This window comes from Athene cunicularia, assembly GCF_003259725.1.
Source record: "Athene cunicularia isolate RWA chromosome 4 unlocalized genomic scaffold, athCun1 chr4_part1, whole genome shotgun sequence".
Lineage (NCBI taxonomy): Eukaryota > Metazoa > Chordata > Aves > Strigiformes > Strigidae > Athene > Athene cunicularia.
This window is the reverse complement of record NW_020799098.1, coordinates 28,295,109-28,322,178: the sequence shown is the minus strand read 5'-3', so window position 1 is coordinate 28,322,178 and position 27,070 is coordinate 28,295,109. Positions and strand designations below refer to the sequence as shown.

The 27,070-nt window shown below is 37.4% G+C and overlaps 1 protein-coding gene across 1 annotated transcript; it reads right to left on the bottom strand.

Moving 5' to 3' along the window:
- Positions 1 to 1,007: 1,007 nt before the first annotated feature.
- Positions 1,008 to 24,975, bottom strand: CWH43 (cell wall biogenesis 43 C-terminal homolog). Its single transcript, XM_026846976.1, has 15 exons — positions 24,939 to 24,975; positions 24,399 to 24,519; positions 24,119 to 24,276; positions 22,598 to 22,799; positions 21,511 to 21,599; positions 19,362 to 19,616; positions 15,516 to 15,641; positions 13,317 to 13,396; positions 11,906 to 12,011; positions 8,986 to 9,121; positions 7,626 to 7,775; positions 5,207 to 5,351; positions 4,493 to 4,554; positions 3,275 to 3,430; positions 1,008 to 1,761 (listed from the first exon to the last, which is right to left on the bottom strand). The coding sequence occupies exons 1-15, from the start codon at positions 24,973 to 24,975 to the stop codon at positions 1,674 to 1,676; spliced, it is 1,911 nt and encodes a 636-aa protein (XP_026702777.1). The 3' UTR covers positions 1,008 to 1,673.
- Positions 24,976 to 27,070: the final 2,095 nt, after the last annotated feature.

The following is a 27,070-nucleotide window of genomic DNA, read 5'->3' as shown; positions in this document are numbered from 1 at the left end:
CCATTACAAGTACTCTCAGAAGTTGCACTCTTACATGTTACCTACAGTCTTTCTTATTCTGAGACACACACTGGTAGGCTCCTGATGCACTGCTGTCTTTTCCTGTATATTCCTAGAAACTTCAACTGACCTGCACAGAATGTTAGAGAGGATGAAATTAGGAATACAACAGAATATAAATTTGTTAGAAGTCAGATACACATAATTTAGACCTTTTACCACCAGCAAAAGTTCAAAGCTTTAGAAAATAATGTGTGTTTTATAATTTTTATCTCTGAACGCATAGTTGAAGATATCCACAAACTTTTTCTTTCATAACATACTATCTTATGAAAGCTGAGATGAAGGGAGTATGATTAGAAAACAGCAAGCTTAGTCATACACCCCTGCAGCAGGACCTGTTCTAGCACATTTCTTTCATAGCTTGAAACATAGTGATTGCAACTGAAAGATGTACTGCACATTTTTCTAAAACAGTCAGATACAGGGGATTAGATTGGTGTGCAGATTCAAGGACAAATAAAGTGCAGTTTTAGCTTCCCAATTATAACCACAGTAGTAGAAGCAGTATACAAACAGTTCACGGTCATAGTTCTTCTTAGTCATTCGGATAAAATAATGACAGTGTCAGGAAACACTTGCTACTCATTACATTTGTAATGAAATTACAATGTATGGATCCACAAACATTAAACTACACAAGCTACTCAGAAAAAGAGAATATTCAAACTTTAGATTTTGTCAAAGTCTACATGAACATCTCTAATGGGGCAAACATTTCTGAATCCTGTGAAAATCCATCCAAGTACGCTCACAGACTTTGAAGTACACAAAGATCACATATAATCTGATCTGTTAGGCAAGTCATGCTTTGGTGTCTGACTTCTTAAAAAACAGAATGAAGGTATTTTTCAATTGTTAAAAAATAAGAGATTTTCAAGCTTTTTATGTCCATATCTTTTCCTTCATCTCACATGCATAAACCGCTCACATTACAGGGTACGCATTTAAGAATAAACTGTGGAATAGAAGCAGATCTAAATGCTGTTTCACTAAGTCAAAAATGCATACACTTCAAAAACAACTGCACATCTCCCAATTAAAAAACACATTAGTCCCATTCCTATTTTGAAAAACCTAAGGCAAAGCTTTTTATTACAATAGCAGCAGGACTACAAAGTGCAGCATATATCAACAGTTTACCTACACTACCACATTATTTTGCTTTGCCTCAGTCATCAAAAAAGTGTGGAAATCAGCAGAAATTCCTTGCTCATGATTGTTCCAGTGAGGTCCCAGGAAAGGAAAGGGGTCAGAGCTGGACCCCAAAGAAAAGGTGGATAGACCCATTCAACTCTGAAATGGCACAATATAGGATACCTTCAAAAAAGGTGAAGGAGTTATTGCCAAAGCAAGTTCCCACCCTTGCTGTGCTACACACAGAGCAGGTATCTGGTCCAGGTAGATACCAGTTTATCAAAATGCATGTGTCTTCCCTCTCTCACAGGAATGACAACTCATTAAGGAAAAGAGTCACCAACTATTACACAGACGTACACAGCGTCAAGCAGCATGGGAGTTGCTCGTCCTTAAGCAATGTAGTCTTCTTGGCTGCCAAATCAGTTTCAAGCAACAAACCTTTCTTGTTCCCAATGATATCTTATTTTCTTGTTCTAATTTGTATGTTTAAAATATTTAGGAGTGCTCATAGGAAAATTATGAATATGCTCATAATTATGTCCATCTTTATACGATGCAAACCTGAGAAAAATATTCAACAAGGCAAACCCATTAGAATAGGATTTAACCCATGCAATTACATTATACACTTACTACAATATAATCAACACTTCTTCCGAATCTTCTAGATAGTTTATTTCAGAAACAGGCCACAACCCTACTTACGTATAAATTGTAATCTATGTACACTACCTAACTAGAGGTCTTTCTTTGATTATAAGAGACGTTTAATTACACCGATTGGATTAATGCCATAGGCACTCTATTAATGGAACTCCAGCTGACAAACGTAAGCAGTGCATTTATCTTGTTAAAGTTTTCTATTGACTTCAGTGAAGATATAATTTAACCCCCTACAGTATCTAAATAGTGAACCCTCTTGTTAATATTGCACATCTTGCTTTTAAAAATTATGGTGAACATTATAATTTTTCATGTCATATTTAAATCTGAAAGTTCTGATTACTGACTATTATGGTAGATTTGCAAAGCTAAAATGTAGTACTTATTCAAAATATCGGTGCTAAATAACATTTCAGAGCAGTGCTGTTTTATTTCAAGAGAACTATAGCTAACTGGAAAAAGTTAAACCTATTCCTAAAGGGTATACATTTTCTGCTTATAGGCAGACCTAAAAGAATTTTGGACAAGAAAAATATTCTGCACTGAAATCAGCTGAGATAAATCTGAATGTGAATGATAACTTCAGGCAAGTTTCTTCATGTGGAAAAAACTGGGCAAACTCCTGCTTAGACAGGAAGCCAGTGACTGGTAAATTAAAAGTGAGTAAGCTCAACTGTTAGGTGTATATAAGAAATTAATATATTCTGTATTATGCATGTTAGAAGTAATAAATATGGCATAGTTGGAAATTGTCTCTCTGTGGCAACATCTATCTCAAACTTCATGATCCTTCCACTGATATTGAGTGTAGAATAAATATCTTTCTCCATATTTTTCTTCCCTATCCAAGGCCAGTGGAAAAATGACAGCATACTAGAAATAAGTAACTTTTTAATGTAAAAACCTAGCCCTTTTTTCTTCTTGACATATGTAACGTACTGCCTCAGGCATTCTCCCTAATTTTTGCTCCAGTTATATAGCATGTTTTAAAAAGCTTATGCAAAGAATATTTAACATATATATTGTATTGTGTGTTCTAAGTAACAGTACATTAAGACCCTGATCCTCAGAAGTGCTGAGAATCATGGGAGATCTCTCATCATCTGTAAAATGAATCACAAAACCACTTGACAAATATCCCTATCAAAAAATCTCAGAAATTAATCACACGGATTAAATAAGCATTACCTTCAATTTATGCTATGACACAGCAGACTGATTTTCCCAAGGCACATGCCAAGTCAGTAGAAAAAAATATATATATATATATAAATCAGAAGTTCTTGCCTCCTCATCTTCTGTTCAGTTTGGTACTGACCAGTGCCTCCCACTTTAAGAACAACTTTGTAGCCTTCTCTCGTAAAAGATACCATGTACATCATCCCCTTAATTTCTTATGAGATACACTGACCTGGGATTGAAATGGATGTCCTCAGGAACTTGGCTGGGATCAGTGACAATTCTATCATTGTCAACATAGCTATCCAAGTGATCTGGGATCCTAAATTTGGCCATCTGGACTTCTGAATCACTTAAGCCAGCATGAGATATGCGGGCATAACCCAACCTATCAGATTCAAGAAGGGTTATTTTGAAGAAATAACTCAAGGCAATTTCACCACATTCTTAATTCATGTCTCTTTTTTCCAAGAGTTATTATCTAACCTATCAACATAACTTTCCATTTCTGTGAATCTCACTTCCAGAAAACTTCAAGTGCTTTATAAACACAAGCTATTAAGCATAATATCATAAGTAAAAAACCTGAGAAATCATGTTTGACAAATAAATAAGTTCTAGGTCTAGAAACTTGTCTTTAAAATACAGTTTTAGAACATGCATTCTGGTATAAGCTCCCCAACTTTTCCACTGGAGAGATTTTGAAATTCAAGAAAGGAACTCAAGCATCAACAGAATGACTAACAAGAAAAATTAGACTGCAAATGGTGGTTTTGTTGGGGTTTTTGTTGCTTCTTTTTTTTACTCAGTACTTTACTTAAGACAGCTGTTTCATTTACTGGTTTTACTCCTGTGGACACTGCACAGCTGTCACATTTTCATCAGAACAAGCTGAATTCCATTTTGGCACATACATCACCAGGAGAATGATTTACTAGCAACTTGATATTAAATGATATGGAGTGCATAGGTCCCAGCAGACAAAAGTGCTTCAATATGGTCTTACACAGTTAAATTTTCCACTAAATCCATCCTAAAGTTTAGCTGGATTAGATCAGCATTTTGCTTCAGCAAACCCTGCAATCATAGTTCAAAATTTCTATCTTGTGTGTCATATACAAATTAGGGCTTACTTAGCATTCACGGTTTAGAATGAAGTTGAAAAGCCAGAGCTTTAGAAAAAGGTACTTTTATGTTACCAAAGCAGATTAGATCTGAAGGCTTTTGACACAGAAGGATGAAACCTGTAATGCTGTCTTTGTAAATTACATACAGAAATACATCGATTCATCCTGAGATTGAAGTTTTACATTACTACTTCATCATATATCTAACTGCCCATACATAATTGTTTAGGGATATGAGACTCTTCCACAACTACCTACAGAAGGGTCTAAAAGTGACTGTTATATATTTAAAACTTATGAATAAAGGATCCACTTTAACATACCTTATTACTCCACGATACATAATATAGCTACACCATCTGTCATGATCTGTACTGTCGATATCCTGTGAGTGAAAGGGGAAAAAAAAAAAGTCAAACAAATAAAGCAAGCTTTCCTTACAGGTAGGCTTTAAATCAGAATCAATGAGTAAACCTGCTGCAGAAAAATGTTTTGCCTAAAACACTGTAATAAGATAGAAAGAAAAAAACCCACTGTTAGACAGATCAGGCAACTTTTTGACATCTCCCGACAGAAAACCAAACTGCAGAACTGTTTTAAAACAAATGAATCACAGAATTAGAGATTGGAAGGGATGTCTGGAGGTCACCCAACTCTCAACCCCATCCTCAAAGTAACCTCAAACAGGTTGTTCACGGCCTTATGCAGCCAACATTTTAGTATCTCCTTGGATGCAGGTTTCATAACTTCTCTGGGCCCCTGTTCTAACGCTTGACAACCCTGACTGTGATTATTTTTTTTTTCTTCTATATAACTGACATTTCCCTTGCAGTAACTGCTGTCCATTGCCTCTTCTTCTTTCACTGTGTAACTCCATCTTCTCTATAGTACGTCAGGAGGTGGCTGAATATTGCGTTTGAAAATTTGCATGTGTTTTCTTATATGTCTATTTCTAAGTTACCAATTTGAAATACCAAGATGAATGTTTCAAATATATATTATCTCTAACTACTAAAGAAGCAGTATTTTCACATTACCTGAACATTTCCATTTTCTATTAATTCAGTGTAATCTCTGGATCCAGGAGCTGAAGTGATGTATCCTAGAAATACAACTTGCTTAGAGCTAGTCTCCAGTAAGTTTGAAACAGCTATAGCCTGGAGTTTTCTGTCCAAGTCCTCTCTGAAAAAAATGGAAAATTCTTTAACATATATATATATTAGCTCAGAATCTTTGTGCTATAACGTAGTAAACCACAAATGAATCTGGTACCTCTTTTATTGTTCAATATTAGAGAGTATGAAAGTTTACACAAAGCTCACTGATTCAAAATGATCACTACGTTCAATAAAAGCCACGTGGTTGTGGTAGATGTAATTAGGGTTCTCTTTCTAACCATTATAGGAACAAATTTTTCTATTACGATTCTGTTTTTAATACTGATCTCATCACTAGGAAATGTGAATATAAATGCTTTGGTTATCTGCGGCTTTGTCTCTGCCTGCACTTGAAATTTAATTGTGCTAGCACAGCATGGTGCATAACAAAGAGCTCACATGCTAACAAAACTTTTACGATGGACAGATCTTGCTAAATACAGTCTTAAAGTCTGGGTCACACAATTTATGAAACATAACTTAAGATCTATGTCATCCCATTAACACTACCTAATGACATTTGGAATGTATTCTGCATCTCTTTAACAAGACTTACACAACAGTTCCAACATGACCAAAAGTGACAGCATAAGTGGAGCCTGGTAAAATGCTACATTAGATTCCATTCCCTGTCGTTGGATTTGTCATAACAGAAGGTAAAGAGAGTTCTCTTTCTATGATTCTTCATGTCAATAACTTTAAACAGTTGTGTAAAGCATATTCTCTCCTGTATTTTGGTAGACTGGGCTAAATACCAGTGAGACAGGGAGTTGATTTTGGAATCTGTAATCTCAAAAGAAGACAAGAATTCAAATGCTGTTATGCTTTCTAAATAGCAGTACTTCTGACTGAAGCAAATGCATTAGGGAGAAAGAGCACACAGGAGACAAAAAACCACAACCATTTAAACAGAAGCCTGACCTAGGTGTATGTGAAGTTGCGTGCTCAGCTAGCTGCTCTTTCCAGAATTATATCTCTCCAGAAGATGGGTTCTTTTAAATGACATAGGCATTGTTATATTCCCACATTTTAAAAACAGTCTTTAAAAAAAAAATCCCTAGTTTTCCAGTAGCCTAGTTTATGTCATCCCAAGCAGCAGATGAAAAAAAATGAAAAACAAGCAGTTGTTTGTTCTATTTAATTACAAATTCATTCACTCAAAACACAGTCCAATTTGCACTGGTTTCCCATGTGTCTCCTCCTATTTTCTCCTTCATCTTCATCTCATCTCTCTGTGAGAGGGGAATACAGTGCTATTTTCTTCTGCTGTGACAAACAGTTTCTCAGAGAGGCAATTTTAATCATCTGTGTGAAGCACAGAATGAAATTCCTTTCTAGAGTTCAAATTGGCAGTGGTTTCTGACAACTATATGTGTTTAGTAAAAAAGACATCTATAAACAATTTGCATGCTTGGAGCACAGCTTCTACACACGGGAAGAAAATGGGGAAGCTCAGTACAGAATAACGAGAATTTCTACTGCTTTCTGAGTAGCTTCTTTATGTGTTATATTCTGCACCCAATCCATAAATTTGCCTCTCCATGAATTATAACAAATACAAAAAAAGTCCAAAACTAGCTACATAACCACAAACATAGTAGATACTGCAGCAAATACAACAGAAAATACAGCTACATGGAGCATCACAAAACTATCCGTTATTAATATTCACTATACACAAGTAATCAAGGCATTGTTTTAAAGAACTGAAGTATATGCCTTAATATTTTTCATCATATATTTGAGCTATTAGTATAATTCTTCCTTTCAGAATCCAGAGATCAGATTTCATATTTCCACTTTCACATAGTCAGAAAGACACTGGATATTTTCATTGCTGTTTCAAAACTGTCCTTTCTTGGCGGTTTCAGAACTGTTACTTTTTATTTTAATAAACATCAACTGTCCATTAATACTATCTATCTGTAACTGTAACTATCTGCACTCAGTCTGGAATATAACGGATCTGTTCCACATGCAGAAAGTCAGAAGGATGCTATCCTGCACTGAGATGTATCTGTAGCCTTATAACTTACTGTAGTTTTGCAGAACTATGTATCTCTAGGAACTCAGATATTAGGCTCAGCTGAGTTTTGTGTAACACACTTGTCCCTTTTTAAAAATGCTTCAAAATTTTAAACCAGTAGCTACGTCATAGTATTTCCTCCAAAGTGCCTTGTTAGAACTAATATTAGAGCAGCAGATTTTAAAGGGTACAAAAGAAATCCCAAAAGTTCAAAAATTACAATTATGTTACACGCCCTTGCATGACATCTGTAACAATAAATAAAATACACACTCTTCATTTCCAAAGTGGGCAACAACAAAATCAACCAGTTTCCCTGTGAAGTTGACAGTCATGGAGATGGCAGGTGCAATCTCTCCCTCTGGAGACGGAAGGAGGTGATGGGTAGACTTTACAATCGGATATCTCGATAGTGCCATAATCCTACATGAGAAGAGGGAAATAGTTAAATTTTGTAGTTCACAAGCATCACAAGTGTGAACTAAGCAAATAAATGTGGGCAGGAGACTAGTGGTCACTGAACTCAAACAAAAACACAAACCATCTCCAGTGGATTTTTCTGAATGTAGGTTTTCCTCTTAAAATACTACTTAAGTACATGTCTAAAAAGGTATTGTCAAATTCATTCCTACACTAAGAAATATCACTCCATATATATGGATTCTTACACTGATCCTTTCAAAATCTGCATCATCAGACAAAACGGAATTTTATACTACCAGTAATTAAAATGTATTTTATCACAAGTAGAAGGAGGTAGAAATAGATCTTTAAAGCGGGAGATTCCTCGTTCCTTCGGCTTCTGCTTGGAATCAACCTTAAAACCATTCTGCATCAGATTTTTCAAAATATTTAATGAAGAAAATTTCAGAGAATAATTTTTCTCCTCCATTCTGCATTACTTAAAGACACAGGCTCTGGAAGAGGCAAGTTACTAAATTCCCTTCACATACTGCAAAAATTAAATAGCCATTGCAACATTACTGCCACATCACTGCCACAAAAGGTTCCATCTGCCAGAGATCTGCCTTTTCCCTTGAAAAAAAAAAGCCACATCATAAGCCACTATTTTCCAGAGGGCAAAGATACTCAAAGATGCAACTGGTAGTAGGTCAAGCCTTAAAGTAAAATCAGACAGAGAAAATTTGGCCAAATAGACATGCACCCTTCTATGCCCGTTTCCCACTACACAATTCAAACTGGATTTAATGAGTCCAAAATTTCTAATTACTCCAGGTGCATTTACATTTTCCAACTGCTATCACATTTTAAAGTCTGAAATCTAAAGTTCTCAGCCTCAAACTTCTCTCAAATAATGAGAAAAGGAATCAGATATATGACTTATAATGCCAGACTTCCATATCTGTACATTAAGGGGCAGGATGTCATTCTCTGTATCACCAAAGTTAAGGTAGCTTACAGGAGCAGGTGCCAAAACCAGATCATTTTTAACGAGAAAACTTCATCTGAAGTGCTCTGTAACGCTAAGGAATCAAAATGTTCTTAAAGACAAGCTCCAACAAGTGATTACAGTGATTATTCCAATTATTCTTTGCTCATGTTCTAGTGGAGTTAGTATTGGGCAGTGTATTTATGTTTATTTAACGTTACTGTGCATGTAAAGGTGACTCACCCCCAAGTGTGATCTCTTGTGCTTGGACCAAAATCTGTGTAAAATCCTAGTCTTTCTCCTAGCCACATTGTTGGATCATTGTTCCCAATGAATGGTTTAGAGGCATCACTCTCTATAATAGTGATAAAATCTGCATCTAAAATGTGGAAGAAAAAAGAAAATATTTCAAAATTTATAACTGTGACCTATAAATGTGATGTATAAATGACTACATAATGTCAGTATTTCCCTTTTCATTACACAGGGATGGACACTAGCCCTTCAGGAGTCAGTCAGGGCAAATCTGAATGCTGGCCACAGTCATGCCCAAACCTTTGGTCACTGTAGGCTACACAGCCTCTGATGGAGAGATACTTCATGTCTGGTTGTCATAGCTCCTGCCTGGTGCATAACCAGACATACATGAGAGTGCACAGTACAGCTGGCCTGCACATACCCGGTGCAGACCATTTCAAAAGCATCAGACATAACATACATTCACAGATTAACAGCACAGTAGCGACTCTACTGCTTTCAATTTGATGAACAAGTGCTACACAGCACATCTGCACTTACCTTCATCTACCAAATCCTATTCTGGTCCAAAGAGTCATGTGCAAGAGGGAGCAGGCTGCTGCCACCACAATATGGTAATTAATCAGTCTATAGCAATGTAGCATCAGCCCCCAGGCATGGTAACACAAGGGTTCCCAGCTCTAGTGAACTGTTGACCATCTGCAGCCACCTCACTTTGTCAGGACACTGATCCCTTCCTGTGTACATGCTGAGGTGTGGTTTTGTCAGGGAAACACGACAAGTTCCCTTATGTTTTAGCTGCAGAATACAGGAAGAGCTAGGCATTCCCTCAAGGAACTGGCAGCTAAAACAGTCCTGCCCATACCTGGAGGAAAGTGTGAGTCTGCAAGCTGGTCACAGGCTGGCTGAACCATCCAGGCTCAGCTTGAGCAGCAGCTCGGTACGGCTGCAGCAGCAACAATATCCCTTCTTGCTGTGATTATGCTCCCCTCAGAGTGCTCTCCTACTCTAGAAATCAGATCAAGCCACCACTTATCCTGCAGCCTTTCTATAAGGAATTAAGACTGCTCTATTCAGCACCACTCTCACTGCATGATTTTTATCTTTTGAAACGTCTTATTTAGCACTATGAAAGCAATATGAGCAGGGAAAATGGTAGCTCAGAGCACTTTTAAGCGGACTCCCAAATTTTTGCTTCTACGTCAATAGCATACATGCTGGCCACAGAAACAATGACTGAAGCCATTGAGAGGAGTTGATGTTGGGTTCCCTTCAGGGCAGACGAGACTTCCAGTTGCAAAAGCCATTACATGTTGTATCTTCAGTGGTCCAACAGAGAGAAGATGAGTCCAAGGAATATACACCACCACACCTTTAAAGATAACCCCAATGCTGAAGAAGTTAGCCACTCTTTTCTCTGTGGTTCTCAGAATCAGCTACTTTTCTTTAGCACACAAATCTTTTAAGAATCTTCAGCTTAACTCTGAAGGCATTAATGCATTTCCTGGAAATGTTAATGTGATATTTTATATAACGATATACATGTAACATAAAACTCCAGAATACTGTTTCCAGAAATGAGGAATTAAGATTTATTCATTTCTATTCTGGAAATTGCTGCGTTTTTGACTTACCAGTTGCCTCTTTTAGAAGTGATACTTCATTACCACAAAGAAATTGTCCATGGACATAACCAGATAATCACTTTTTCTAAGGTTCATGAATTTAAACTATAGGTACCAGAAATAAATGTATTCACTACAGTTCATAATTAAATTGCAAAGGTTAAATAAATAAGCAGACACAAGCTATGGAATCACATATGTACAAGAATGTCCCAAATTTCAATTCATCAAATGTCCCAGTTGTTCTCTCCTATCACTAGACAGCTGACATAGCTCAGCCCTCTGAAACTTTGGTCATGGAATGGAGTGAATGATGCACAAACCAGCCTGTTCCCTCTTCACTAACCCCTGGGCATCTCTGCCACAAAATCAAGGCTTGCACAGCAGCACCTGCATCAGTGTCTTCCCACTGCTTGGGTCTGTCAAGCCTGAGCTGCTCAGGAAACCCCTGTGATGCATTCACACCACAAGAGGAGAGGGAGAGGGAGAGGGAAACAATAAATGCTGGAATGGCAGCAAAGATATTTCCTAACCTCCTGAGCTGCTTTAAAACTTAAAGCAGCAGCTCCCAGTCTTCCCTGTTTCACAAGTATTGCAGAAAACAAGTAATACCTTCAAGCACCACTGGTCAATTCTTTCCAGTGCACCCTGCAGCAGCACTGCAGCACTCATCTTTCACCCAAATTCTTCATTTCCTATTGCTAATTTTCCAACCAAATTCCTGTCCATGAGCTTAGACACCCTTCTTTGAAGTAAAATCATGACAACTCAACCAAGCTATAATCACTATTTTTCTTCTATACATTGCTCTGGCTCAGTGATAGAAAGGGACTTTCTCTCTCCTCTGTACACCTTGTTTAGGGCATTTTCATTTCAGACCATTTAGGAATTATATAACACTTCACATCTAAAAAAAACCCCACAGAGAAGTTATAAAACATTAAATTTGATCTAAAAGAGTATCATGATTTCATTTATGCAAAAAACTTCTCTATAGACAAGTAAACTCATCAACAATATGAGAAAAAAATCCAAATAATAAACAAAGTGTTTCTTCCAACCAGAAATCTCCTTAAAATACAGTTTTAAAGTTATCACCTCTGCAAATGGATTTTTAGCAGAAGTGATTGTATTGGAACAGCTCACAAAATGAGAAAGCCACTAGACACGGGTTCTTGTGTTAATGCAAGAATGGACTCTGTTACCCAGCAGGCATTCTTGCTTCTGCCTCTTCTGATGAACCCTCTCAAATATAAATGAAGTGGAAAAAAAAACCTTACCTGTCTGATTAAGCAAATTAGCTGATCCTTCCAAAGTAGACCATCCTTCATTGTCATATGCAAATCTAAACGGCCAGATCATAGCAGAGAAATCTCTTTTTGGAACCTCAAAAAATAAATGGAAAAAAAGTCAAGTACAGTTTGATTTTTATGTATTACACCTTTGCAATCAACATCAGATACATAGTGCCATAAAAGCCCGTCAAGATGAAATGTTTTAACTAATATACTTTCCTAATAAACGCAGTCAGGATTACAAAAGCCTTTAGGTATTTTTGAGAAAAACAAGAGGAGAAAAGTCATCATAGTTAAAATGAATTTGTACAAGTAACAGTAAATCAATGAACATGAAAGAGACTATGAATTATTCTACCTTTCTAAGAGCAACTACCCAATTTTTTCCACATTATAAGGTATTACAAACATTGATGAGCTCTAAAAAGGCATGCAACTGTATATGTCTTTGTGCTTGTGTGAATACACATGTGCATGTGGGCACATACACACACGATTTTTACTTAGATCTCATCATTTTTATGCATCTTTCCCTGCATTTGTCAGGAGTGATTTCTCTCATAAAAATTACCAACAGGAATGCATGTCAAGAAAGACTGAAAGGAATATTTCCAAACTACCACCAAAAGAAAAAAAGTCTAATTCACAATTACAACCAACTGCACCAAAAATTCAATTTTATAGTGGTCATTAATTAAATCACAAAATTGAAACATTCATTTATATCTGATCAAAACAGTTTTAGTTTTAAATTAAAATTACTAAATAGGCAAGCAACACATAGGCAACTTGTAAGTAATCTAAAGGCTAAACTTTGCAAGCATTAAGCATCTTAATTGTTACTATCATTGCAATACCTAGTTTTTTTCCAGATAGAAAATTGGAATCTTCCAATCCTTATCCAATTCCCACAACTAGTCTAAGTCTAATCTAAGTCAACCAACTTTTCAGAGAGGTTCAATTCAGAGTCATGCATATAGATATAGAAGCATAGAATTCCTTTGGCTAGAAGGAACCTCAGGAGGTTACCTGTTCAAATTCCTGACATGAGATCAGGCTGCTAACAGCAGTGCCTGGTCAAGTTTTGAATACAATTCAGGTAAACTAATTTATAAAAGTAACATTCAAATTTAATATATGAGGCAAGCATCTCTCAGTTTTTCAGAATACTTTTTTCCTTCATAGCAGCACTACAAATCTCCAAAGACCCTGACATTTCCCACCTTTGACATGAATTTACAAATTAAACTTTTTGCATATTCATTATTGCGTTAGTTTTGCTGAATACTTGGATACTGGTACAGACTTATTCTGCACCAACTAACACACCTAAGATATCCCATGTACATTTCACTGTGCATTTGAAAGTTACCATTTTCACAAATACACTACTCACCCCTTGGCCCAATTTCTTCTGGTAAGTTTTATAACGTAGACCCAATCCTAGCAAACCAACACCAACAAACAGCCACAGTACTTGAAACAGAAAAACACAGAAAAGTTGTTTTTAAAGCAAGAGAAGATAATGTTGTTACTGCAGTTAAACAGAACTTGGTACGCTGTCATTCTAAGGTGTGCTATTCACAGAACAGGAAATGTATACATATGAATTTCTACATATGCCAGTGATAACACCATTCCAAAGTAGTGTACTTAAGAGTATAATCATGCATGTAGAATATCTATATGTGTGCAGATACACTCACATTCTCCAAAACACAACAGGCTGAGCAGATACAATATACCAAAACTCCTTGGAATGTTTGTGTAAAAATTATACCTACTGAAGAATTCATTATAGCAGATGAGTAAGAGCATCATGTAAACCTTCTAATGTTTTCCTCTCTGTGTTCCAGATATGCATTTGTAGTATACGATTTTTATTTTGTATTAATACAATGTGTTGAAGAAAATTTAGTTTACTTTGTAAGCCTTTAGATGTCAGAAAGATGTGATCCCTGCCAGACCTCCAGAGCAGTCCTTTGTTGACATGTTCTCGGAAAGGCACTGTGGCTTCACACAATGCAAATTCAGAGCTTTCCCATTGCTCCTGCAGCCTTCCAAATAACCACAGCTGACACATAAGAACTCTCAACATTTGGCACATTGTAATGTGATGATTTTTATTCTTTTTATTTTTTATTCTTTCATCAAGTTTATTCTTTCATCAAACCTTTAAACAGATAGGTAATTATTTTTATGCAAGTTCTCTGGAACAATTCTGTGTAAAATTTATATAAATTTTATCATGGGATGATGTCAGAAGAAAGGACACGCTGTTTATGTTAGCAAATGGCAAGCAATTTCATACTCTGTAAGAAGCAAAGGTGCTTAATGGGGAAGCTGAGAAACAGTACAAGTCCAGGCATGATGAGGAAGTACAAGAGTTACTGTTGTAATGTCACAAAATTAGCTGAGCAAGGGCTGTGCCTTATGGCAGACAGTATTCTGAAGTATTTACTCACTTTTGTGAAATGTTTTTGAGTAGTAATATTCAAACCACGTGCACTGGTGCTCATGTTGCCTCTAACACACAAACTCTCAGGGACCACCTTTTTCTGGTCCCTGAGTATATAGGGTAAAGACCTTCATAAAAATTTCAGAAAAGCCCTGAAAAGCTGTGAAGCACTGCTGTCTCTGCTTTCCAAATGAGGTAAAATGAGGTATACAAATCATAAGTGATTTGATCCAAAGTCCCAGAGGAAAAAGTTATACAGGAATTTGAACCTTCAATTTTTTCCTTCACAATACTGACAGACTTTCTTCCTTAGAAAAAGTAACCTAACAATGAAAACAAATCTGAAGCAAAAATGATTGTAGAAAAATACTGGAAAACATAATTTGGATGGATTCCACAGTTTTAAAAACCAAAAAGTGGTAAAACCTCAAACATTCCAGTTTCTCTTCAAAACCTAAGGAAAAAAGAGACCTAATACATACCATCTGGAAAGCCAGGATCCTTAGGAATACTTCACAGACAGGAGATTACAAAATTTTCCTGAGAATAGGCCTGGTCTGGACATGCAGCAAGGCGTCAGGATTGTGTTGGGATGTCAGCCACAACAGGGAGGACTGCCTCCTCATGCAGGAGGGGTGCCATGTTATACAGCAGCTCCCAGGCCAGCCAAGTCCCATCCCAATACCAGTCAGCTCACACAGCCCTGTAAAGGCTGTCACACTGAACTGCTTCCAAATGAACATACCGAATGGGCTGAGAAATCATTCATATCATTTGTAGACACATATAACAAATCCCAAGATCCAGAGAGGCCTCATCCTCAACCATCAAAATTAAATGACAAATTATGCCAAATCCATTTTCACATTTCCTTTTTTCACACGTTCTTTTTTTTTTGTCTCCATTTAGCACACTCCATGAGAAATAGCACCTCTCTCAACCATAACCATAATGAATCAGGTCCTCCAGTAGTGTACGTCATCATTAAAACTAAGGCAATACCAACTACAAGTCTAGCTCTAAAACTAGCACCAAAAAAAATGTCTAAAACATCTGAGCAAAACACTCCACTGCATTTCACTTTTTCCTCAGACTATTCCTAGAACCATGGAAGAAAGGAAGTAAAATTATACTTACATAGTTTAATATAATTTTGACACTTTTTGAATAGTGGTGTTTGTTTGCTTTTCACTTCAGATATAGAGCTAAGGTCTTTCTTGGGTCCTGTGAGAAAGTCTACCCCAATACATAACATTATAAACCCTGTAAAAATATAAATAATTAGTTTTTTTCATATAGCTTTAATGTATTAAACATTGCTCATAAATGTACCATTTATAAACTCCCAGCTGTTGTGTTACATTCAACCTTACGTCTCCAACAACAAAGACAATTCAAAGCACAAACACAGATAAATGCCATACCCAATGTAGTAATGCAAGCAATATGAGATTTATTGATAGAGATCCTACTTATTATTGTCACAATATTCACCCCAACTATGCCTGCACCGCTTGAAAAATTTTTAATTTATTGTTGTACTTGTTGACATAAGCTTCCAACAAAATGAGCTAATGACATTAAGCACACCACTAATGATAAATATTTCAAAAAAAATATTTCCAAATAATAGTATTACAATAAGAATTCAAAGCTAAAAGACTATTTAAAATGCCATTGAACACCTGTTCAACACAAAAATAATGAAGTTCAAAATTATGTATTTTGTGGGGTTTGGGTTTTTTACAAATAAGCTGCTGCTCAGATTGAGTACACCTGAAACAGCCTTACTAAGATTGCTTTGTGCTGATGACTAAAGAGCAGACCTAATAGCAAAAGTATCTGGCCAAAGACCACTTCACATCACAAACTCTACTCTGGACTACGGTGAGCTCCAAAATACAATCCACCTTTGGGTCTTTCAGGCTGAGCACAAGGCAGGCTACTGACAATAATGCAACTTGAAGCTATTCTTGCTCTTCTGTTGCAGCCCAGCAGCCTAAGGATCATGATATTACCAGATTAACTTTGTGGTCCCCAACATCAGGCTGCAACGGGTGCTAACCAAGCAATCCTCAGAACCTGTCCCATTATTCACTATGGAAACGCAGGGATATTTTAATTCTGCTGGTACTACCGGGTCCCACTGCTGCACATTTTATCAGGTTTCTTCTTTTAGTGAAATATTGGTTTAAAGCTATGTCTTCCCTTACTCCATTCATGTACCAACTGTGAGAACAATAAAACCAAAAATATTTTAACCCTTTGATTTCAGGCAAAGCAGCAAATCTTTCAGCAGACCTCCCCACCTTTGTGTATTCTAACACCAACTTCCAGAGAACATCAAGCACACTTAGCCAGCACTCTTAAGCAAAAATCCACTTGCAGTACACTTTCAGGGTATTACGTCAAAAGGCTAGCACATGGTAGATAAATTATGCTAAAATGCTTCCAGGCCCCTATTGACAGCTACAACTCTCAGCCTAGCTCAGTGTTTTCAAAGTTTACTGGAATTAACCTGGACAAAAGCAATTAAGTTACACCTACAAATTACAGAACCTTAAAATAACAGCTTGATGAAAAAATACATTCTTGACTGTAGATGTTTATTATCTTTGCAAATGGACTGCTCTGTCATCAAGATACAAGTAACACATTTCTGTATAGGAACTACAGAGGCAATTGCTCAACAGTTGGTTCTAGAGCAGTGTAAGCAGACTGCAGCAGCTTGGGAGGTCAGTTCAGCATGGCAGCATCCAGTATTCTCGTGCTCCAGAGCCAACAGAAGCAGCTTCTGCATTTTAAGAACAGACAACTAAGACCACCTATAGATACACTTTACAAGCTAGTGACTTCAGTGCACTAACTGTTGCAATGCACTGTGATGCTTCTTTTCTTTTCAAAAGGTAGTTCAGACTAATAGTACAAGCTCTTTCCCTACCCCTTACCAGCTAAAGGATCCAACTACCTGCAAAGAAAATGTGGGAGCATAATGAATTGCATAAAAGCTCTGCTGGAGAAGGTGTATGTCCTTAATATCTTTGTGGCATAATTAATTAACTATAAAAGTAATGCTTTATTTCAGAGTTATGGCTGAAGATGAAATAACAATTACTCCTTAATTTCTTATTGCCCTTACTTGCTACATTAGCTGTAGTGCAAGTATGTAAACCAGGAAGCTGAGTCTAGTGCAATGAAGAAGAGGGCATGCACAAAATACTTCTCAAAGACAGACTGATTCAAAGTCATTAAAGTTGATGCAAGACCATGGATCCAACCCCTCAGCATTATGTGACATCACTAAGAAGTAGCACAGAAGTTTTTAATATAATGACCTTACTTTCATTGTCACTTTTCCTGGTGCAGTTCCCTACCCAAACTGTGGCAAGAGAAAGGCAGGATATTGGACAGGAGGAGAAAGCAAGAAATAGCACTTGCACCTGAAAGAAACCAGAACACAAGCAGTTTGCCAGAAAGCCAAGTTATAAGCATAGAAGCTCAGCAACAAATACACAGTCTCATGGTATAATTTGCAAATTTTTGATAAGCAATAGGACGGCATAAAAAATTACAGAAACTGGATTCTCATAAAGAATATAAACTCATGTAGTGCCATCAGATGGGATTGGTTCAGTTCACAGTTTTAATTTTACCAAAGAGAAAGCCAGGGCCATTTCTGTGTTACTATCCATTTATCATGCCAGATGAATTAATCACACATATGTATTTCAAAGGAAGTGAGAGAGGGACTTTATATAACAGCTTTTCTTTTGTCAAAACATTACTCAAAAAAGCATTTGACACTCCTCTACCACATGCTTTCCTCATATAACTTTAAAAAAAAAAATTAACTGTTTCTACAAACACACACACACCCATCTCCAACCTGAATGCTTTCAGAACAAAGAGAACTACAAGAAATGTAACAGAACTCTCCTCAAAACACAACAAACTGAAACCCTGCAAGTGATTGCTGTAATATATAAAACACATATGGAGAGTAAGAAGCTGGAGTGACAGAAAGTGGTTGCAAAGACATTTAGGAAATCTAAAACCATTGGAGCAAGAAGTCAAGCACAGCATTCATTAATCATTTCCAAACAAAATGTAGGATAATGCATCACATTTTAAAATGCGCCTCACACTTAGCCTAAGACAATGTTTGGCACTGTTAAATATAATTAGTGAAATATACTATTAAAACACATTAGCACCTATTGAGAAAGTAATTCTGGAGACAAAACCAGAAAGAGTTGGTTTCATTTCCACATCCTTCATCGAGGGATCATTTTTCTGAAACCTTTCTATTTGCTCACCTCAGTTCTTCCTCATTGGCAAATACCTGACAATTTCTTTTCTTTCTCTCCTGTTTGCATCTTTCTGACACTGCAGGCTTATCGACATTCCTCCAAACAAGCTGGTATGTCCATAAAGCATAAGGTAGAGCCACATGGAAATGAAGCTCAAGTCTCAAATGCAGACTACCTAAATCAGCAGAATGCTGCACTCTGCTCTTCAGCGCGGGGTTAAATAACACACTGAATTATTCTCAAGTCCCAGTAACACAGCCTTCATAAGCCCCTGAGTTTCCAGAAACTACACTGTTACCTGACATACCATACTGCTATCTTAGGTAGCTAGCATACAGCTGCATTCACACCCTGGATTGCAGGCATATTTTTGAGGTGACTGATTAACAGATCTCTTCCTCAGTTGTGTACTGAGTTATCAGACTTCTTTTCAGTTTATCATTTTCCCTCAACTGAACTCCATTTCTATCCACATTTTAAGCTATTTCTAACACTAAAGAAACAAGTAATTATTTTTTTGATGTCTCACTAATTTTCTTATAGAACCTCTTGCCATAGTAAATCAAACAGCAGCGGAGCATTTATAAAGACTATTTATACACTAAATACATTTTAAACATCCGGTTAAGGTTAAAGCAAGCATATTTGTATTTGTTCAGAATCATAAACGTACCTAAAAGAAGATGGGAGCTTTCTCTAGCGTAAATTCCTCCAAGTACAAATTTATAAGCTGTACACCATACACAGAAGAATAATTCAAGAACATAGGCAAACATGGCTGTACTCATGGCTTTCCCAGGATGCAGACAGCTAACGAAGTGTCCAGCCAGTTGAGGCCACACACACATGGTAAAGACAGCAAGAATGTTGCCTGCTACAGCAGCACTCCAGGTGTGTAAATAAAGGAGACCAGCCAAAGATGCTAAACCTGTGAAGGGACAGAAAAGAATACAGTAAGTCACAGTCAGGTGTATTATCTACCATCACCTTGTTCACATTCTGACCAGGAAACAAAAGGAGTCTGGGAAATGTAACTGCTTTGCGGCCGTAAGAGCTGCATCACTAGAAGGACAATTATTCCCAACAGCCAAAGACAGCCTCTTATTTTTCCCAATATCTCATTCTCCTAAAGACTGTCTATTCAGTGCAGCAAAAAGACAGCAGAGAAATATCATCAAGAGCCGAAACTGAACAGTTTTTCTTACATAGAGCTCTCCCAGCACAACAGAGGGATGATGAAGTTTTTAAGAGATTAACAGGTCTGCCTGTTATAAACCTCCTTTAACATAATACAGAAAGAATCATATAGTTTAATATGAAGAGAAAACATATCTTGCCTTGATCTTCTCTCCCTTTAGATAACCATATGATGGCCAAGAAAACAACTATTTATCTAACTGCAGGATTCCTGATTTAACATACTGCCTTTGACTGCGACGGGATTTAACCCCAAACACAACATTAACCACCACAGAAACTCTCTATAAAAGGACAACTTCATTTTAAAACTTTATTGTAGGTAAGAAAATGTTTACTATCTTTCACATCATGAAATGTGTAGAAACATTTCTAATATTTTACTGTTACACATCAGGGTTCTGAGTATTTTAGAATACAACGTTTGAATCAGCTAAAGAACAATTCTGTACTTATTTTAAATTAGCAATGTGTGTACATCAAAAATCAAATGCTCATACTCACATTACAATCTGCACACACGTTTCTTAAAACTAACACTTGCACCAAAAGGTGAATTATTTGGGTAACTGACAATTTAAGTGTTGCCAGCTCTTGTGCCTTTATTGTGACTTTCCTGATATTTGGTATTTTATTTTGGTCCCTGACTAGGAGAAACTCGAGTTTGCATTAAATCTCCTGTCTTCAAAGTTGTGGAAAATGACTGGGAAACGTTGGCTCTTAAGCGCTCCAAAAGAGAAGGTTAGTAAGAAACAAGCAAAACATAACTCATTTCCTTTGGTCTCTGTATTTTGATCTGTCCCAATTTATTATTAAACATTTGTAGGAAGTACTGCTTCCTCTTCTTGATATAAACATCTACAATTAACTAAGGCCAAAAAATAAGCAAAATGATATTTTTAAACAGCATTTATACCACTAAATTTCTCTCAGATGGATCTACAAATTAAACCAAGCTGTATCCATCCATCCATGCTGAGAAGGTATGGAAAATACACTTCTCCACAGTTCAAGAGCAGAATTATTTCCATCTCCTCCTACGTGCACCATGCATAGCTTGCTCCACAGCATAGCTATACCATCCTCCTGAAAATGGATGTCCAGATCCAGCACTTGAATCCCTCTTCCCACCACCCAGGACCCCCTGTAGGCAGACTGATTCGCAAATATATTGCTCCAGCAGAACTGCTTTGATGTTCATACTATTTTACTGCCTGCAGATCTTAGCTACTAAGGAGACAGGAGGCAAGCTTGCCTCCAGGTGAACTACTCATTAAATTACAAGTTATTGTGCCTTCTGTGGAACCAAGAGGCTTATGTCCCCTCAACCCCATAACCCTAGATGCAGCCTTACATAGCACAGATGGTGGGAACTGAGACACTACTCATGGGAACAAAACCTCATCAGGGGTTTCTGAAGAGAACAACACTGCTCTGCAATGGCCTGCAGATTCAGCCTGTAACCCTGAGGCAACTGGTCAGATGTGTATACTACAGTCAGTGACAGAGAAAAGGACGCTTTGACTAGCAGTTGACTTTTCTGAGACATGGTGTAGGGTCAGAGAGCTTGAGTAAAGGCAATAAGGTTAATAGAAACAAAAATTGTGCCCAGGATTTGCACCTACCTACAAGAAACCAGGCAAAATGGGTGACAGAAGACCAGCTCCAAAATGAAAGCATCAGTCCGTGAGCCAGACCCAAAAGAACAGTACCTCTAATACAACAATAAGGAAAAAGAAATCATACATTAATATAATTTTATAAATGGAAAAAGAAACTTCTAGACATAGTCAAGGATGCTTGGTAATATTTTATCATCTTTTTATTTTAAACAGAGCTCAATTTGAGCACAAAATGTCTTTATCACACAGCCTGCAACACTTTATCCCCTTCACTGGATGTAAAAAACATCCAGTTGAAAATAATGGCAGTTTATCATAATGTATCAGCGAGCTGTGTTCAGCAGCAGAAGCACTCCACTGAAATACTGGGTACAAAAGGCAAAATGGACTCAGAGAAAATGAGAGAGAGGAATTCATCCCAAACAGAAGTATTTTCTTCACGTCAAATAAGAGGATCCTACAGCATCTAACATTGCTACCATTCTGGGGTAGCTCTTGTGTATACCAATTCCAAGTTATTAACTGACTCATCAGCTACTACATGTAGTTGACTCAGAATAACTAATCTGGACTCCTTCTACATTTTGAAACCCAAGGTGAGCAACACACAGCATTAAGACTGAATTCCTACTAAACAAAACTTCCACAGAAGTCTGTTTTTTAATACTGCATGCGGTTTACTTTTTTTTATCTGCATGCATCTCTGATGTACGCTATTTCCTACCACCTCCCTTCTGAAGTCAACTGCTACATTCATTTACTGCATACTCTAGATGCACTTCCTTCGTAAGTCCTTGAACCTCAGTCCTAATTTAAAAATTCTTTTGCAATGTGGCAAATCAATATTTTTATTACTGAAATAAAAATCACTCTGTGTTAGAAAATTTTAAGATTTATTCATATAGACACAATGCTCAGAGGTATCTGAAAACAAGAATGAATCCACCATCTGTGTGAAGTACCTTGTACCCACTTTATTCTGTATAAGTTCTTATACCATTGTCTGCTTAAGTTTTAATTTGTCACCCACTACAGCACTGGCTTTTGATTACAGTTTTGTTTAAATAATAATAATTAAAAAACCACTTACCCATAAGGATTAGGATCTGGACCTGTATGTGCATGTCCACTTACTGCCCATCTAGAAATTAATGAGACCTCCCCAAATATCCACAGGGTGAGAAACATGACGCTGCCAAAAGCAATCCCTGACAAAAGCCAATGATGCTGAGAAACAGCCTCTCTAACTGCATTACCAAGTTTGCTTGCTTCTTCTTTCCTCTTGTCTCCACCTAGAATAAGAATAGAAACATAGCTGGGCAAACGTTAAATCCTATTAGAAAGGGTTACTGAGAAATAGTCAAGATCACAAAATTACCAGAATTACCAGCTCGTACAGAAAAGATAATTTATCTGATCATTTGTGGAAACCAGTAAGACAAAAAGTCTCTAATAACTTTCCTAGGTCTGTCAGGAAAAGCTACTTACCTTAAGTGTACAAAAATGGTAACCTACTCATATGATTATTTTTTATACTACTGGAATTTAAATAATTAAACTGGCTTTGAAAATCAGCAGAAAAGTTGTTATAAATTGTTCAGAGGGTTCTGTTCCCTGAAACTCTAAACTCTGATAAGAACAAAACCTGGACACTTCCAAGGAAGCCAGAAATAAACTCCCTTCCTTCTCCTTTTTCCATGCCCTTTAGATCCTCTCTCATCTAAGGAGAAAGCACCACCTTTAATTCCACAGACATATTGCTTTGTCACCTAGGAAAAAGAGAGATTCTCTTCTTAATCTCCTGCAGTAGATTCCCCTTCTAAATCATGATGAAAGCTCGGGCTTAATTTATGTCATGTATGCAAGACTACAAACAATACACATGATGGCAGTTTATATTCACTAACACATAGATAAGGTCTTACCTTTCAATTAATTCATTCAGGTTATACTGAGAAGGAAAGAACTTCTGAGGACTTAACACGAGCTGCCTTAACCCACCAACGCAACCTTGCTGTCTTCCTTGGTAATACTACCTTCACGGTTTTTTGAGTGTCCTTAGCCTATGCCAGACCCCACTGCTGTGTGCTCTGCCCAGACGCTCCAAGAACTCAGCCAAATTTTGATAAGGACAACTTGCCCACTCTTCCAATTCTTTCTGTTTATTTTGCCATATCAGCTGTTCCCCAGCTTTGTCCTGTCTCCCCTTCTGTGTCAAAGGACATGCACCGGCAGAGAAACTCAAAGAGCAGACCGAATTAAGAAAATAACAGAAATACCACAGATGTTTCATGCTGGAATGAGGATATCCCCTTCTGGTTTTTATTGGTCTAGGTTATGCCTTTGCATTACTGTCACATCACTGATACTGCATTTAGTTGGCAGCTCCAACACCAGCTTACTACAGCTTATATGAACTGTGATATTGATTCTGCCATGTTATGGAAGAAAACCATGGTTTCTAAAGTCTGCAAAGCTCATTCATCAGGTCTAAAATCAGACTGTACTGGGGAAAACAAAAAAACACAACAACAAAGGATCAAAATCCAGTGACACATAGATAGGTATGCCTTAGGATGTCTTCATAACCCCCACCTTTGCTGTAATATACTTACCTGAAAAAATTCACTCTGCTGCTGTAAAAAACTAATTGTCCGTATGACAGTATTGGCAGCTTGTGAGCTCCAGACTGGGTTTAGTGATGTATACCAGATGCGAAGAACAAGGAGCATTATCTTGCCTAGTATGAAGCCCCATATCCTGATGAACCTGTAAGAATCAGTTTGTAAAACAGTAATGCATTTGAGGAAAAAAAAAATCTTACCTTCTCAGAAAAAAAAACCATGTAATGTCAGTTACCTGTCAGTAATCCTATCAGTATAAGAAAATACCTTTGTAAACTGTTTCCTGACCACCATGTTACTGTCTGAACCAGCAATGAGGAAGAAACACCTGCAGCCAAGATGTACAGTCTAATTGGAGCATTTGGTGCCTGGTATGATGCTAAGCTTCCTACAAACAAACACACACATACAGAGATTGCTTTAATCGTCAACAGAGATCAGGTAATAAGGATTTCCTGCGCATTAGTTCAATCTTGTCTGTAACTTGGGTGGCTACACCATTCACCTGAAAACACATGACTATACATTTTTAAACAAACCAAAGAAATGTAGGTATGGATAGAAACTGGGCATGTAAGACCTTATAGCAGTTACCACTTTCAGGGAAAAAAAAAGATTATCTAAGACTGCAGTGACTGTCTTAAGTACTTATGGTCATTGATTCCATAAATAGGATATATGTTTAAAATATCTAAGCATATAGATATTCCTGAACAGTGCACTTAAATAACTCAAAAGCCATAAAACCTTATGTACGGTGACTGCTCCTTTCTAAAAAGGATACGGCTTTTACCACAGTCCACTTACTTCTATAGCTTTTGAAGTGCACTGTGACAAGAGCCATATCCTTTTTAGAAAGCAGCGACCACCATTGGCTTGGCAGGTGCGAAGGAGGCTTTCTCTGTCCCAGTATCTGGTCTCAGAATGGTCATTAGCAGCCTGTGTCATCTTGTCACTGGAAACTGTCATTCTCCCAGTCACACAAAGAGACCATGCACACGCATGTCTGCCATTTCCCACGTCACACTGACTTCACCTTTAACAGCAGTTTTAAACTCTGCTAGTAGGTTTCCAAATCAGGTGACTATGGGTCACACACATTCTCATAACTTCAGTCAGTGTGGCAAATTCTGGCCCAGGACCAGTGACAAACAGCAGGAGAAGCAACATTGTGTTGCTACCAGCCATTTGTTAAGTGAGTATGAGCCAAACTTGAAGAGACATTAAACAAGGAATGTAGCTGCTGATTCTGGCAATGCATGCTAGGAATCCTCCAACTGTCTATCTACTCATTCTGCTCAGAGTAAAAGATGCAAATTTAGAGCAAAGATGGTAAAATGAAATCAATGTGTAGTGAAGATGTATGGACTTCAGCGGAGGTTGCATGTACAATGCACACAGATTTCTGTCACTAAATTGTACTGAAATACGCAACTCTGCCTCTTCAAGTCTTTCATCACTCGTGCTAACCAGATTAAAGCTAGCATGGGTTTGCCTACTTAGAGCAGACACACCTTTTGCTGCTGAGCAAGTACACCCAAAATATAAATATATCTATCCAGACATGCAAATTTATTGTGCATTTTCTGAACACATAGATTCAAATAGACACTACCACAGGGGTAGTTCATTAGTTTGGTGTTTTGGTTTGTTTTTTTTTTTTAAATAGAACACAAAACCAAGTAGTATGAAAGGATACATAAATTAAAACAAAAGTTTCAGAGAAAATAAAGCTTCCTTTATTTTAAAGGCAAAAAGAAGGATGATGATGAATAATGGAACACCCTTTTCCATCAAAACCAAAGAAATCCAACCCCCTAAATATTCTGGGTTTAGCTAAGCATGAAGAATTTCCAGACATTTTGATTGTGAAATTGGAGACTGAGTATTTCCAGTGGCATGGGATAGAGCATGAATGGACTAGATAGTTCTGCATAATTTTGTTCAACAAGACTCAGTGGAAGGCTATGGCCTTTTGAGAAGGGAAAAAGATCAAAAAGAGAAAGAAGGAAGAAGTGTCTTGGTATGAAGAAGTAAAGAAAGCAGGAAGAATTGAGAAATAGGAGACACAGCAGCACAGTATGATAGGACAGAAATAATTTAAAAGACAGAATGAAGTGGTGAGAACCAAATAAAAAGATACACATGGAAAGTCCTGAAGTCCAGTGCTGCGTGTACAAGGGCATCTTGATAACTTGAGAACCTGCACTAGGGAGGCAAGTAAAGAGTGAGAGTTACCACTGGCTGCTAAACTCCTTGCTGGAGACAAAGAGGGTGAAGATCATGCTCTTATATCTTCCCCAGATGTTAATGCTCACTGTAGGGCAACACAGGTAAAAAGTATATAAAGGAAGTACAGTAGAACTGGGAGAGAATACTGTGTAGACTCGCCAAGGGGTGGACAATATTCAGTGTTTGGGAGATTGAAACAGCAGGGACATATGGTCACTGAGGGAACAACTCCTGTTCAGGCAGGAGTGAAGGGGAGATCGTATCCGCGTACAGCAATGCTCAGATTAGCCTAGGCTGAGGATGCATACAACTTCAGTCTCCCCATGCTCCAAGGTCCTTCTGTGACCACCTCCATTAACACATCCATTCCCCCCAGATGGCTACTGAAGGTGCTAGTTTTTTGTGTGTAGTTCATACCTTCAGGAGTTTGTGATCCACATGAAGCAAACAGGTATCAACCAACAGACTTTACACACCATTACAGGACTGTCACTGCTCTTTATTTCGCAGAACAAAAAAAACCCAAAACATTTAAGCAATTTCCATCTCTTTTGGTAAAGTGAACTAGTAAACACAATAAGATGATCTCAAGGGCTAATCTTAAACACAGCAAATTTTGTGTTACTGTGATATCTGAAGGAAGGCAGGGTGCAATTTGAAATCCTTACACTCATAACTAGTTTCTAAATTAGCAGATCTTGCAGAAA

Bases quoted from the DNA above. Each gene is read 5' to 3' on its own strand.
- CWH43 (XM_026846976.1), bottom strand. From the start codon at position 24,975: ATGGCTCTTGTCACAGTGCACTTCAAAAGCTATAGAA. The intron at 24,277-24,398 runs GTATTTTCTTAT...TGATTCTTACAG, and splicing joins TCAGGAAACAGTTTACAAAG to GTTCATCAGGATATGGGGCT. The intron at 4,555-5,206 runs GTAATGTGAAAA...TTTCACTCACAG, and splicing joins TAGAAAATGGAAATGTTCAG to GATATCGACAGTACAGATCA.